This window comes from Mobula hypostoma, chromosome 2 (genome assembly GCF_963921235.1).
Source record: "Mobula hypostoma chromosome 2, sMobHyp1.1, whole genome shotgun sequence".
NCBI lineage: Eukaryota > Metazoa > Chordata > Chondrichthyes > Myliobatiformes > Myliobatidae > Mobula > Mobula hypostoma.
Genome location: NC_086098.1, coordinates 122449076 through 122465069, shown reverse-complemented (window position 1 = coordinate 122465069; position 15994 = coordinate 122449076). Strand labels below are relative to the sequence as shown.

The following is a 15994-nucleotide window of genomic DNA, read 5'->3' as shown; positions in this document are numbered from 1 at the left end:
CCATACCGGTCAGTCCAATACAGAGTTTCTATTCCACCCCCCATACCGGTCAGTCCAATACAGAGTTTCTATTCCACCCACCCCATACCGGTCAGTCCATTACAGAGTTTCTATTACCCACCCCTCATACTCGTCGGTCCCGATATAGTGTTTCTATTCCCATCCCCATACCTGTCAGTCCAATACAGAGTTTCTATTCCCCTCCCCCCCATACCAGTCAGTCCGATACAGAGTTTCTATTCCGCCCCCCCCATACTGGTCAGTCCCGATACAGAGCTTCTATTTCCCCACCCCCCCCATACCGGTCAGTCCGATACAGACTTTCTATTCCGCCCCCATAACGGTCAGTCAGATACAGAGTTTCTATTCCCCCCCCAATATCGGTCAGTCCGATACAGAGTTTCTATTTCTCCACCCCCATACTGGTCAGTCAGATACAGAGTTTCTATTTCCCCCCATACCCGTCAGTCTGATACAGAGTTTCTATACCCCACCACCATACCGGTCAGTCCCGATACAGAGTTTCTATTTCCCCACCCCCCCAAACCAGTCAGTCTGATACAGAGTTTCTATTCCCCCTCCCCATACCGGTCAGTCTGATACAGAGTTTCTATTCCCCCCCCATACTGGTCAGTCCGATACAGAGTTTCTATTCCCTCCCTCCATACCAGTCAGTCTGATACAGAGTTTGTATGCCCCCCCACCACCATACCAGTCAGTACGATACAGAGGTTTTATTCCCCCCCCCCATACCAGTCAGTCCAATACAGAGTTTCTTCACTCCCGCCCCCGATACAGGTCAGTCCGATACAGAGTTTCTATTCCCCCTCCCCTATACCGTCATTCCGATACAGAGTTTCTATTCCCCCCCCCGTACCGGTCAGTCCGATACAGAGTTTCTATTCCCCCCCCATACCGGTCAGTCTGATAGAGTTTCTATTCCCCCTCCCCCAACACCGGTCAGTCCGATGCAGAGTTTCTATTTGCCCCCCATACTAGTCAGTCCCGATACAGAGTTTCTATTCCCCCCCCCATACCGGTCAGTCCGATACAGAGTTTCTATTCCCCCTCCCCCAACACCGGTCAGTCCGATGCAGAGTTTCTATTTGCCCCCCATACTAGTCAGTCCCGATACAGAGTTTCTATTCCCCCCCCCATACCGGTCAGTCCGATACAGAGTTTCTATTCCCCCCCCCATACTGGTCAGTCCAATACAGAGTTTCTATTCCCCCCCCCTCATACCGGTCAGTCCAATACAGAGTTTCTATTTCCTCCCCCCAGACTGGTCAGTCCCGATACAGAGTTTCTATTCCACACCCCCCATACCGGTCAGTCTAATACAGAGTTCCTATTCCCCAGCCCCCGTACTGGTCAGTCCCGATACAGAGTTTCTATTCTCATCCCCATACCGGTCAGTCCGATACAGAGTTTCTATTCCCCACCCCCCATACTGGTCAGTCCCGATACAGAGTTTCTATTCCCCACCCCATACTGGTCAGTCTGATACAGAGTTTCTATTCCCGCCCCCATACCGGTCAGTCCGATACAGAGTTTCTATTCCCCCCCCCTCCCATACCGGTCAGCCCAATACAGAGTTTCTATTCCCCCCCCCATACCAGTCAGTCCGATACAGAGTTTCTATTCCCTCCCCCCCATACCGGTCAGTCCCGATACAGAGTTTTTATTCGCCCCCCCTCCCATACTGGTCAGTCCGATACAGAGTTTCTATTCCCTCCCCCCGTACAAGTCAGTCTGATACACAGTTTCTATTCCCCACCCCCCCATACTAGTCAGTCCGATACTGAGTTTCTATTCCACCCCACTTACCAGTCAGTCCGATACAAAGTTTGTATTCCCCACCCTCCCGTACCGGTCAGTCGTGATACAGAGTTTCTATTCCCGCCCCCCCATACCGGTCACTCCTGATACAGAGTTTCTATTTCCCCCCCCCAATACCGGTCAGTCCGATACAGAGTTTCTATTCCCCACCCCCCATACCGGTCAGTCCGATACAGAGTTTCTATTCCCCCCCGCCATACCGGTCAGTCCGATACAGAATTTCTATTCCCCCCCCCCCATACCAGTCAGTCCGATACAGAGTTTCTATTCCCCCACCCCCCATACCGGTCAGTCCGATACAGAGTTTCTATTCCCACCCCACCATACCGGTCAGTCCGATACAGAGTTTGTATTCCACCCCCCGCCATACCGGTCAGTCCCTATACAAAGTTTCTATTCCCCCCCCCCCCACATACCGGTCAGTCCCAATACAAAGTTTCTATTCCCCCACCCCCATACCAGTCAGTCTGATACAGAGTTTGTATTCCCCCCCACCATACCGGTCAGTCCCGATACAGAGTTTTGACACCCCCCCTCCCATTCTAAACACCCCTCTCTTTCAGAGTTAGTTGCCTGTGAATGTGCAGTTCTCGTCCAGCGTAAACAACCTCCCTGGATCGAACCTGACAAATTGTGCACATTTCAAGAAACGCTCCCCTTGTTCTTAAACTCTGCAGAGTACCATCCAAATCTCCACAATCTGCAGCAGTCTTGAGCACCGGTCAATCCTGGCATGTCACAGGGGAGGGGAATGGGAAATTGCAAATGTCACTCCATGGTCAAGAAAAGACAGAGGCAAGAAGATAGGCCTCAGTGGTTGGGAAGATGTTGGGTCAATTTTTAAGGACGTGGTTTCAGGGTATTTGTTTGGCACAGTAACATCGTGGTTGGCACAACGCATAACGGTACAGGTGCCCTGGGATCAGTTCCCATCACCGCCCATAAGGAGTGTGTATGTTCTCCCCATGACAGTGTGGGTTTCCTCCCTAACTCCGAAGACGTACCGGTTGGTAGGTTAATTGGTCATTGTAAATTGATTCGGCTCGGATTAAATTGGAGGATTGCTGGGCAGCGTTGTTCGAAGCACCAGAAGCACCTATTCCACGCTGTATCTCAGTAAATAGATGATGAAATTGGCCGTAGTCGCCATGGTTTCCTCAAGGGAAAGCCTTGCCTGACAAAGTTGTTGGAATGTTCTGAACAAAAAACAAGCAGGATAGACAAAGGAGGGTTGGTGGGTGTCGTGTACCTGGATTTTCGGACAGTCTTTGACAAGGTGCCACACATGGGGCTGCCTAACAAGGGAAGATGCTAGCACGGATAAAGCAATGGCTGATCGGCAGGAGGCAAAGGTAACCTGGGGATTACCATTAACAGGAAACTGAACTACTCTAGCCATATAAACACCGTACTAACAGAGCAGGTCAAAGGCTAGGAATCCTGCAGCGTGTAACTCACCTCCTGACTCCCCAAAGCCTGTCCACCATCTACAAGGCTCAGATCAGGAGTGTAATGGGATACTCGCCACTCGCCTGGATGAGTGCAGGTCCATCAACACTCAAGAAGTTTGACACCATCCACAAGGCAGCCCACTCGATTGGTACCCCTTCCACAAGATCCAATCCCTCCACCATCGACGAACAGTTGCAGCAGTGTGTACTATCCACAAGATGCACTGCAACAACTCACTAGAGTTACTAAAGCAACGCCTTCTGGACCCAAGACCACTACCATCCAGAAGGTTGACAACAGCATATATCTGGGAACACCACCACTTGGAAATCCCCCTCCAGGTCACTCATCATCCTGACTTGGAAACATATCATCGTTCCTTCATTGTCGCTGAGTCAAAATCATAGAATTCCCTTCCTAACAGCACTGTGGGTGCACCTACACCTCAGGGACTACAGCGGTTCAAGAAGGCAGCTCATCTCCACCTTCTCAAGGACAAATTGGGATGGGCAATAAATGCTGACTTAGCTGGCAACGTCCACATCCTGTAAATGAATAATTTTTAAAAAAAAGAGTGGGAATAAAGGGAGCCTTTTCTGGTTGGCTGCCGGTGACTGGTGGTGTTCCACAAGAGTCTGTGTTGGCTCTGCTTCTTTTTATGTTATATGTCAATGACATGGTTAATAGAAGTAATGGCTTTGTGGCAAAGATGGCAGGCGATACAAAGATAGGTGGAGGGGCAGGTAGATATGAGGAAGTAGAGAGGCTACAGAAGGATTTGGATTAGGAGAATGGGCAAAGAAGAGGCAGATGGACTACAATGCCAGGAAATGTGTGATCATGCACTTTGGTGGAAGAAATAAAAGGGTAGACTATTTTTTAAATGGTGAGAAAGTTTGAAAAACTAAGGTGCAAAGGGACTTGGGAGTCCTCGTGCCGGATTCCCTAAAGATTAATATGCAGGTTGAGTCTGTGGTGAGGAAGGCAAATGCAATGTTCACATTCATTTCAAGAGGACTAGAATATAAAAGCAAGGATGAAATGTTGAGACTTTATAAAGCACTGGTGAGGCCTCACTTTGGAGTATTGTGAGCAGTTTTGGGCCCCTTGTCTAAGAAAGGATGTGCTGACATTGGAGAGGGTTCAAAGGAGGTTCACGAAAATTATTTCAGAATTCAAAGCATTTGGTGGCTCTGGACTGGACCTGTACTCACTGGAATTTAGAAGAATTTAAATCTCATTGAAACCTATTGAATGTTGAAAGGGCTCAAAAGAGTGGATGTGGATAGGATGTTTCCTGTGGTGGGGGAGTCCAGGACCAGAGGACACAGCCTCAGAATGGAAGGGCATCCTTCTAGAATGGAAACCTGGAGGAATTTCTTTCGCCAGAGAGTGGTGAACCTGTGGAATTTGTTGCTGTGGAAGTCAAGTTATTGGGTATATTTAAGGCAGATGGTGAAAGATTCTTGATTAGTCAGGGCATGAAGGGATACGGGGAGAAGGCATTATGAAATGGCAGAGCAGATTCGATGGGCCAAACAGCCTAATTCTACTTCGGTATCTTTTGGTCTTATGGTACTTATCCAACTGTCTTTTAAATGTAACGTACCTGCCTTAGTCACTCCCTCAGGCTGCCCATTCCAGATGCTGACCACCCTCTTGGTGAAAATGTTGTCCCTTGGGATCTATTAATATCTTTCCCCTCTCACCTATGCCCTCTAGTTCATGGTTCCCCAACCCTGGGAAAAAGACTGTGTGCATTAACACCATCACTGTCTCTCGCGATTCCATACCCTCGATCAGATCAGCCCCTTCCACCGTTCTCTTGCACTCCAATGAAAGAAATCCCAACCTGCTCAAGCTCTCTCCAGAACACACTCCCTCGAGTCCTGGCCCCATCCTCGTAATCTCCTCTACATTCTTTCCAGCTTTCCCAGAGTAAGGTGGACAAACCTGAACACAATGTTCCAGATGGAGTTGCACCAACATCTTGTACAACTGCAATGTGACAACGTGCTCTGACTGAAGAAGTCCAGTGTGCCCATGCCTTCTTCACCACCCTGTCTGCCTGTGATGCCACTTGCAGGGAGCCTTGTACTTGTACTCTTCTGTTCTACATCACTCTCCATTCACTGTGAAAGTCCTATCCTCCATTCTCTTCCCAAAATTCAACACTTCCATCTCGCATTATTGGAATTAAACTTCTTATTCCCTTGGTTCTTTGGGTGTCTGGCAGTTTTGTCCATGAAGATTGATGTAAAGGATTTGTTCAGTCTTTCTATTGTCTTGATTATATTTTCCCCTGTGTCTGAAGCTCACAATCTGTTTTAATTGTTTGAACCTGCCCTTCATTATCAATATTCTGGTCATTCACTAATCACTGTCCTTAATCCACTGATTTACTGCTCTTTCCAGCAATTTGATAAGCCTTTTCTTTTGATGATTCTTCTGTCAGCCACAGATGGACTACATTTCCCATTGGATCTTGTTTTACCTTAGGTGTGTTAAGTGTTAATATCCTGCACAGTCTCGCCCTCATAACAACACCACCTCTTTGGTATGGATGGAATTCCTGGTTTCAGGTGATGTGACCCTCAGTGGCGGGGGTGGGGGGGGGGAGCTGCAGACAGGGGAGAGAGCGCATCCCAGAGGCACAGAATGGAACTGCAATGGGCGTGAGCGACAGTCTGAATCAGAATCAGGTTTAGTATCACCTGCATAAGCCGTGACATTTGTTGTCTTTGTGGCAGCAGTACGATGTGATACATCAAAATTGAAAAACAAACTGAATTACAGAATGTGATTATGGAAAATAGGTAGTGCAAAGATAGAAATAAAAAAGTAGTGTGGTAGTGTTCATGGGTTCATCATTCATTCAGAAATCTGATGGCCGAGGGAAAGAAGCTGGTCCTGAGTCGCTGTGTGTGTGCCTTCAGGCTCCTGTACCTCTTTCCTGATGGTAACAGTGAGAACCTACATGGTGGGGGTCCTTAATGATGGATACCGCGTTTTGAGGCATTGCTCCTTGAGGGTCAAACGGTACGAGGCTGAGTGAATTTTATCATACTGAGGATAAATGGCGGGAGAGAAGCTGTCCTGGAGCCTGCTGGTGCGTGCTTTCAGGCTTTTGTGGGAGGGGAGGAAGAGATATGGTCCAGGGTGCATCGGGTTTTTCATTATTTTGACAGTGAGAAGTGCAGCCATGGAAGGGACACATGTGGCATTGGTGGATCTCAACAGGTGGAGCAGTGTCTTCGGAGAGAAATGGGCAGTTGACAGCACAAAATGTCAACTGCTCTTTCTCTCCACAGCCACTGCTCCGCTCTCTGAGTATCTCCAGCAGCTTGTGTTGCGACAGGAATGCAAGAAAACACAAGAGACTTCAGATGCTGGAATACAAGAAATGCTGCAGAAGCTCAGTGGGTCAGGCAGCATCTGTGTAGAAAAGTGGACAGTTGACATTCCGGGCCAAGGTCTTTCATCAGGACGGAAAGGCAGATGGAAGATTGCTGGTAAGTAAATAAATATTATAGATTGGTTTACTATTGCCACGTGTACCAAGATAAAGCCAAAAAAACCACCTTGTTTTGCATACCATCCATACAGGTAATTTAGTTACAACAGTGCATCGAGGTAAGACAGGGGAAAATACGGTATGATAGTTACAGAGAAGCTGCAGTGCAGGTAGACGAGGTGCAAGACCATCATTAACAAGGTAGATTCTGAGTACAATATCATGGTCACAAGTCCTTAGTGGGGCTGTTCATTAGTCTTAAAATAGCAGAATAGAAGCTGTCCCTGAGCTTAGTGTTATATATTGTCAGACTGTTGCATCTCCTGTCTGATTGGGGTTGGGGGCAGTAGAAGAGGGTGTGTGGGGTCTTTGATCACTGTGTTTATTTATTTATTGAGAGACGGAGTGGAATAGGCTCTTCGAGCCCTGCTGGCAAGCAACCCCCGATTTAACCCCAGCCTAGTCATGGACAATTTACAGTGACCAATTAACTGACCAATCGATATGTCTTTGCACCATAAGGACCACATGGTCATGGGGAGAACGTAGAAACTCCATACAGACAGCGACAGGAATTGAACCCGAGTCACTGGTACTGTAAGGTGTTGTGCTAACCGCTATGATACCCCAAGGCACAGATAAATGTAGACAGTATAAAGGGCTGTAGCAGGAGCTGGCAGGTCATGGATGGATACAAGTGAGGGGTTGCAGGGGTTAAGTGATGAATAGAGATGGAAACTAGGAGGGAACAGGTGGAGGTGACAAAGGGCAGAAGATAATGATCGGAGAGAATGGTGGAGCAGGAAATAAAGGGAGCGAAATGAGGGCAGAAGGGAGTAATGGGGAAGGGGTGGGTGATGGGCAGATGGAGAAGGTGGAGGAAGGAAAGAGTATTGCCCACCAGGGACAGTTTCCCCCTCCGCCGCTGGGGGAGCGTCCCTGCAGTTGCCATGCTCCGCCATTTGGAGGCAGGGTCCCTGCAGTTCCCCTCTCCACCACTGGGGGGGGGGCAGGGTCCCTGCAGTTCCCCTCTCCACCACTGGGGGCAGTCCCCCTCCGCCGCTGGGGCAGGTCCCTGCAGTTCCTCCATCCGCCGCTAGGGGCAAGGACCCTGCAGTTTCTCGATCTGCCGCTGGGGCCAGGTCCCTGCAGTTCCCCGCTCTGCCGCTGGGGCAGGTCCCTGCAGTTCCTCCATCCGCCGCTAGGGGCAAGGACCCTGCAGTTTCTCGATCTGCCGCTGGGGGCAGGTCCCTGCAGTTCCCCGCTCTGCCGCTGGGGGCAGGTCCATGAGGGGGAGGGCGGTTCCGCGACTTTCTACCGGGCGACGTGGATGGTCTAAAGTTGAAAACTTTCCGAGAGTTTGGGCGGAGAAGGGGATGGAGAGGAGTGGCGGTCTGTCTGTTTCGGGCTCGCTGTGGGGGTAGCGGAGCGCTGTCTGTCTGCTCCGAGTTCTGTGCGGGGATAGCGGAGCGGCGGTCTATCTGCTCCGGGCTCGGTGCCGGGGTAACGGAGGCTGTGCTGCGCCCTAGATGCAATGGACGGGGCCATCAGCATCATTCTGCTGTCGTTGGCCATGTTCGGGGGCTCCCTGCTGCTGGGACTCATCCCGCTGGTCATCAGACTGCCTGAGGTGAGTCCGAGCCACTACTGCGCTCTCCTTAAAGCGACTTTTGTTCTCTATGTAAGGTGATACTTTCCAGAGGTTAGCGGGACTCGTTTCAATGGCCAGGCTCTATCGTATATAGTCCCAGAAGTGGACCATTAATTGGACTCCATTGTATCCTCGCTGTGGAAACTTGGACGTGATTCGACCAGGCTCTGGTTAGTGCCACGGGGCATAACGGTGCCCGCAAAGGGTCGTCTTACTGCTTTGCTGCGCCACTTTCGCCCTGTCTCCGCCCGTTGCCACGGGACAATGCTCAATCGAACGACCTCTTTCCGCAGTTGTGATTTTTTTATGACAAGTCCAGCATTTGCTGGCCGCTGCTCACTGCCCCCTGCCCCTGAGAAGGCGGGGTGAGCTGCTGCCTTGAAGCCCTGCAGTCCTGGTAAGGGCGTTTACGTAGTGTTGTTGGGGAGTTCTCGAGTTTAGAACAGTGACAGTGAAGAAACGGCGAAAGTTTTCCAAGTCAGGATGGTGTGTGACTTGGAGGGGAACCTATGGGTGGTGGTGTTCTCCTGCACCAGCTGCCATTGTTTTTGGTGATAGAGATAGTGGATTTGGGAGCTGCTGTGGGAGTAGTGAATGCAGTTATTTGTAGATGGTCCATACAACAGTCAGTGTGGGCTGGTGGTGGAGGGTGTGAATGTGTAGGGTGGTGTCAAGTCTGTCTTGGAGGGTGTTGAGCTTACTGACTGTTGGTGGAGCTGAACTCCTACAGGCCAGGGGAATGTGTTGTGAAGGTAGATGTAGCAGATATCCCACCTCTCCCGGAAGTTCCGGGAGTCTCTCACATATGAGTAGTGGCTCCCTGATACCTGCAAATTATATCACGGAAATCAATTTATTTGAGAGCGAGCGAGAGAAAGCGAGAGAGAGCGTGTCATGGCAGAGTGTTCCAAAAAAATGTAAAACGTACGTCACCCCCGACTACACTAAAGTGTACCCCTGCCTAATAGGAGTCAAAAATAATGACAGTGTTGCTCGCTGCACTGTTTGCAACAGTGACTTTTCTATTGCCCACGGTGGGTTACAATGTAAAAGACGTGTTGAGGTGAGTTTAACAGGCATCATTCATTCATTAGCATAGCTAACGTTATTTAAACTAGCTGGCTAGCTGCTCAGGAGCTACTCTATTGCAGACATCCCACCTCTCCCGGAAGTCTCCCGCAAATTGATGATGCTACCTCCCTGAAATGAGTGTTTGCAGGGTGGGATGTCTGATGTAATCAGGAGATGAGTCACTGGCCCAGCCTCTGGCCTATCAGTGGGGGAAAAAGACCATTTGATCATCGTACAACACAGGAATAGGCCCTTTGGCTCACGAGTACAACACTGAATTCAACTGGATCTCTTGTGCCAGCACATGAGCTATATCTTCTTTTCTTGCATATGCATCTATCTAACAGTCCCTATCATATCTACCTCCACCTCCACCTCCACCACCACCCCTGGGCAGCCCATACCAGGCACCCATCAACCCTGCTGCAAAAGAACCTGCCCTGCACATCGCCCTTAAACTTACCCCCGCCACCCCCCACCTCAAATGCATGCCCTCTGGTATTAGACATTTTGACCCTGGAAAATGATTCCGACCTACAAACTGGGGTTGTTCAAACTCTTCTTACAGTGTGTACCCTCTGATCCAGGCAACTGAGCTCCTCCAGCATTTTGTGTGTATTGCAGTGAAGAAGTTTGTCTAAAGTTACATCAGCATCTAGATCAACTGGAGACTGGCAGATAGAATTTAACTTGGATGAGTATGCGGTGTTCTGTTGCAATTTGGGAAATATTTGGGGGACTTTTGCATACAGAACGGTGTGTACTGTCTATGGAGTAAGCGGCAAGTGATAGACGTGGGTACAGTTACAATGCTGAAAAGACAGTTGGATAAGTACTGTACCTGGATAGGAAAGGTTTAGAGAGGGATATGAGCCTCATGTGAGCAAATGCGATTAGCTCAGGCAGGCATCTTGTGTGGAAGGGCCTCTTTCGGTGCTGTATTGTGCCTTCATCCTCACTGAGCCAAACAGCAGGGAAACAGGCTCTTCGGCCCATCATGACAGTGCCAGCCTTGACGACTCTCCGCCGCTCCCTCAGGGCCTTTTCTGCTCAGTGTATAAAACTGCTCCTCCCCTTGCCCTGTAAGTGGTGGGAGAAACTTGTGGTATCAGGAAGTGAAGCACGCACTACAGGTTATCCTGGAGGCCAGACTGTGTGGCCGAGGTCGAGTTTCTGCACAGTGTGACTTGAGTACATTTATGGAAGAAATCGCGTGGTGGCTGTGAGATCATAGGACACAGGAACAGAATTAGGCCGTTCATTTCATTGAGTTTGCTCTGCCACTTGACCATGCCTGACTGATTTTCGCTCTCCTGCCTTCTTTTCTTAATCTATGGCATCTACTAATCAAGAATCTGTCAACCTCTGCTTTAAATATACTCAATGACTTGTCCTCCACAACCAGCTGCAGTAATGAATTCCATAGATCTCCTGCCCTCTGGCTAAAAAATTTATCCCCATTTCTGTTCTAAGACATCCTGAGGCTTTGCCCTCTGGTCTAAGACTTTCCCACTACTGGAAACATCCTCTCCACATTCACTCGATCCAGGCCTTTCAATGTTTGGAGAGATCTCACGTCATTGTTCTAAACCATCAAACGCTTATCATATATTAACCCTTTCATTCCTGAGATCATTCTTATAAACTATCTCAGGACTCTCTTCCTGTGCCAGCACATATGGGGCCCAAAGCTGCTCATGATACTTCTGACCAATGCCTAAAAAACCTCAAAATTACATCCTTACTTACATATCCTAGTCCTCTGGAAATTAATGCCTTCCTTACTACCAACTCAACCTGCAAGTTAACTTTTAGGGAATCCTGCACTAAGGACTCCCGAGTCCCTTTACACCTCAAGTTTCTGAAATTACTCCCCATTTAGAAAACAGGATATGCTCTCATTCCTTCTGCAATGTGCACTTCCCATCACTGTCTCCCATCTGCCACTTCTATGCTCGTTCTCCTCGTCTGTCCAAGTCCTTCTGCAGACTCCCTGCATCCTCAATAATGCCTGTCCCTCCAGCCATCTTGATTTTGCTGAATTTCAAGTATAACACAGTTTAGCGCTCCTGTCACACTCTGATTTCAATGTACAGGTGGGGACGGGTTTGTCGCTGTATAACACGTGAATATAGTACACCAGAGGACAGATCTGTGTTGGTAGGGACAGCTATATCACTGTATAACACTGGGTTACAGTACTGCTGTCGACAGCTCTATCACTGTATAACACGGGTACAGTACTGGTGAGGACAGCTCTATCACTGTATAACACTGGGGTACAGTACTGGTGTGGACAGCTCTATCACTGTATAACACTGGGGTACAGTACTGGTGAGGACAGCTCTATCACTATATAACACGGTTACAGTACTGGTGGGGACAGCTCTATTACTGTTTAACACTAGGGTACAGTACTGGTGGGGACAGCTCTATCACTGTTTAACACTGGGGAACAGTACTGGTGGGGACAGCTCTATCACTGGATAACACGGGTACAGTACTGGTAGGGACAGCTCTATCACTGGATAACACGGGTACAGTACTGGTGTGGACAGCTATATCACTGTATAACATGGGTACAGTACTGGTGGGGACAGCTCTATCACTGGATAACACTGGGGTACAGTACTGGTGTGGACAGCTCTATCACTGTATAACACTGGGGTACAGTACTGGTGGGGACAGCTCTATTACTGTTTAACACTGGGTAACAGTACTGGTGGGGACAGCTCTATCACAGTTTAACACTGGGGTACAGTACTGGTGGGGACAGCTCTATCACTGTATAACACGGGTACAGTAATGGTGGTGACAGCTTTATCACTGTATAACACTGGGGAACAGTACTGGTGGGGACAGCTCTATAACTGTATAACACTGGAGTACAGTACTGGTGGGGACAGCTCTATGACTGTATAACACGGGTACAGTACTGGTGGGGACAGCTCTATGACTGTATAACACGGGTACAGTACTGGTGGGGACAGCTCTATCACTGTATAACACGGATACAGTAATGGTGGTGACAGCTCTATCACTGTATAATATGGATACAGTACTGGTCCGGACAGGTCTATCACTGTATAACTCTGGGGTACAGAACTGGTGGTAACTGCTCTTTCACTGTTTAACACTGGGGTACAGTACCGGTGGGGACAGCTCTATCACTGTATAACATGGACACAGTACTGGTGAGGACAGCTCTATCACTGTATAACACTGGGGAACAGTACTGGTGGGGACAGCTCTATCACTGTATAACATGGACACAGTACTGGTGAGGACAGCTCTATCACTGTATAACACTGGGGAACAGTACTGGTGGGGACAGCTCTATAACTGTATTACACTGGGGTACAGTACTGGTGGGGACAGCTCTATGACTGTATAACACGGGTACAGTACTGGTGGGGACAGCTCTATCACTGTATAACACGGATACAGTACTGGTGGGAACATCTCTATCACTGTATAACACTGGGGTACAGTACTGGTGGGGACAGCTCTATCACTGTATAACACTGGGGAACAGTACTGGTGGGGACAGCTCTATAACTGTATAACATGGGTACAGTACTGGTGGGGACAGCTCTATGACTGTATAACACTGGGGTACAGTACTGGTGGGGACAGCTCTATCACTGTATAACACTGGGGAACAGTACTGGTGGGGACAGCTCTATAACTGTATAACATGGGTACAGTACTGGTGGGGACAGCTCTATGACTGTATAACACGGGTACAGTACTGGTGGGGACAGCTCTATCACTGTATAACACTGGGGTACAGTACTGGTGGGGACAGCTCTATCACTGTATAACACTGGGGTACAGTACTGGTGGGGACAGCTCTATCACTGTATAACACGGGTACAGTACTGGTGGGGACAGCTGTATCACTGTATAACACTGGGGTACAGTACTGGTGGGGACAGCTCTATTACTGTTTAACACTAGGGTACAGTACTGGTGGGCACAGCTCTATCACTGTATAACACGGGTACAGTACTGGTGGGGACTGCTCTATCACTATATAACACGGGTACAGTACTGGTGGGGACAGCTCTATCACTATATAACATGGGTACAGTACTGGTGGGGACAGCTCTATCATTGTGTAACACGGGTACTGTACTGGTGGGGACATCTCTATCACTGTATCGCACGGGTACAGTACTGGTGGGGACAGCTCTATCATTGTATAACACGGGTACAGTACTGGTGGGGACAGCTCTATCACAGTATCGCACGGGTACAGTACTGGTGGGGACAGCTCTATCATTGTATAACACGGGTACAGTACTGGTGGGGACAGCTCTATCACTGTATAACACGGGTACAGTACTGGTGGGGACAGCTCTATCACTGTATAACACGGGTACAGTACTGGTGGGGACAGCTCTATCATTGTATAACACGGGTACAGTACTGGTGGGGACAGCTCTATCACTGTATAACACGGATACAGTACTGGTGGGGACTGCTCTATCTCTGTATAAAATGGGTACAGTACTGGTGGGGACTGCTCTATCTCTGTATAAAATGGGTACAGTACTGGTGGGGACAGCTTTATCACTGTATAACACGGGTACAGTACTGGTGGGGACAGCTCTATCACTGTATAACACGGGTACTGTACTGGTGGGGACATCTCTATCACTGTATAACGGGTACAGTACTGGTGGGGACAGCTCTATCACTGTATCGCACGGGTACAGTACTGGTGGGGACAGCTCTATCATTGTATAACACGGGTACAGTACTGGTGGGGACAGCTCTATCACTGTATCGCACGGGTACAGTACTGGTGGGGACAGCTCTATCACTGTATAACACTGGTGTACAGTACTGGTGGGGACAGCTCTATCACTGTATAACACGGGTTTATTACTAATTGGGGCAGGTCTGTCACTGTATAACATGGTGTATTATTGATTGGGAGCGGTCTGTCACTGTATAACACGGGTGTGTTACTGATTGGGACAGGTCTGTCACTGTATAACACGGGTGTATTACTGATTGGGACAGCTCTGTCACTGTATAACACCAAGTATTACTGGTGGGACAGGACTGTCACTCTACAACATGGTGTATTACTAGTGGGACAGGTCTGTCACTGTATAACACAGTGTATTACTGGTGGGATGGGTCTGTCACTGTGTAACATGGGTGTATTACTGCTGGGAGAGGTCTGTCACTGTATAGGACGGTTTATTACTGGGTGACAGGCCTGTCACTGTATAGCACGGTGTATTACTGATTGGGATGAGTCTGTCACTGTAGAACACGGTGTATTACTGATTCGGACGGGTATGTCACTGTATAACACGGCGTATTACTGATTGGGACGAGTCTGTTACTGTATAACACGGTGTATTACTGATTGGGACGGGTCTGTCACTGTATAACACGGTGTATTACTGATTAGGACAGGTCTGTCACTGTGTAACACGGGAGTATTACTGCTGGGAGAGGTCTGTCACTGTATAGGACGGTTTATTACTGGGTGACAGGCCTGTCACTGTATAGCACGGTGTATTACTGGTGGGACAGGTCTGTTACTGTATAACACGGTGTATTACTGATTGGGACGAGTCTGTCACTGTAGAACACGGTGTATTACTGATTCGGACGGGTATGTCACTGTATAACACGGTGTATTACTGATTGGGACGAGTCTGTTACTGTATAACACGGTGTATTACTGATTGGGACAGGTCTGTCACTGTTTAACACGGTGTATTACTGATTCGGACAGGTCTGTTACTGTATAACACGGTGTATTACTGATTGGGACGGGTCTGTTACTGTATAACACGGTGTATTACTGCTTGGGACGGGTCTGTCACTGTTTAACACGGTGTATTACTGATTGGGACAGGTCTGTCACTGTATGAAAGGGTGTATTACTGGTGGGACAGGTCTGTCACTGTATAACTCGGGTGTAGTACTGAATGGGATGGGTCTGTCAGTGTATAACGTGGGTGTATTACTGGTGGGGCAGGTCTTTCACTGTATAACATGGTGTATTATTGATTGGGACAGGTCTGTCACTGTATAACACGGGTCTATTACTCATTGGGATAGGTGTGTCACTGTATAACATGGGTGTATTACTGCTGGGAGAGGTCTGTCACTGTAGAAGACGGTGTATTACTGGGTGACAGGCCTGTCACTGTATAACACGGTGTATTACTGGTGGGACAGGTCTGTCACTGAATAACACGGTGTGTTACTGATTGGGGCAGGTCTATCACTGTATAACACGCTGTATTACTGATTGGGACAGGTCTGTCACTGTATAACACACGTGTATTACTGGTGGGACGGGCTGCCACTGTATAACACGGGTGTATTACTGATTGGGACAGGTCTGTCACTGTAGAAGACGGTGTATTACTGGGTGACAGGCCTGTCACTGTATAACACGGTGTATTACTGATTGGGGCAGGTCTGTCACTGTA

At 48.6% G+C, this 15994-nt stretch overlaps 1 protein-coding gene across 1 annotated transcript in view; it reads left to right on the top strand.

Moving 5' to 3' along the window:
* Positions 1 to 8080: 8080 nt before the first annotated feature.
* Positions 8081 to 15994, top strand: part of LOC134342446 (zinc transporter ZIP9-B-like) — a 57426-nt gene continuing 49512 nt past the window's right edge. Inside the window, exon 1 of the mRNA XM_063040583.1 lies at positions 8081 to 8435. Coding sequence (XP_062896653.1) covers positions 8340 to 8435 — 96 coding nt within the window. The 5' untranslated portion in view covers positions 8081 to 8339. The remainder of the gene's footprint in view (positions 8436 to 15994) is intronic.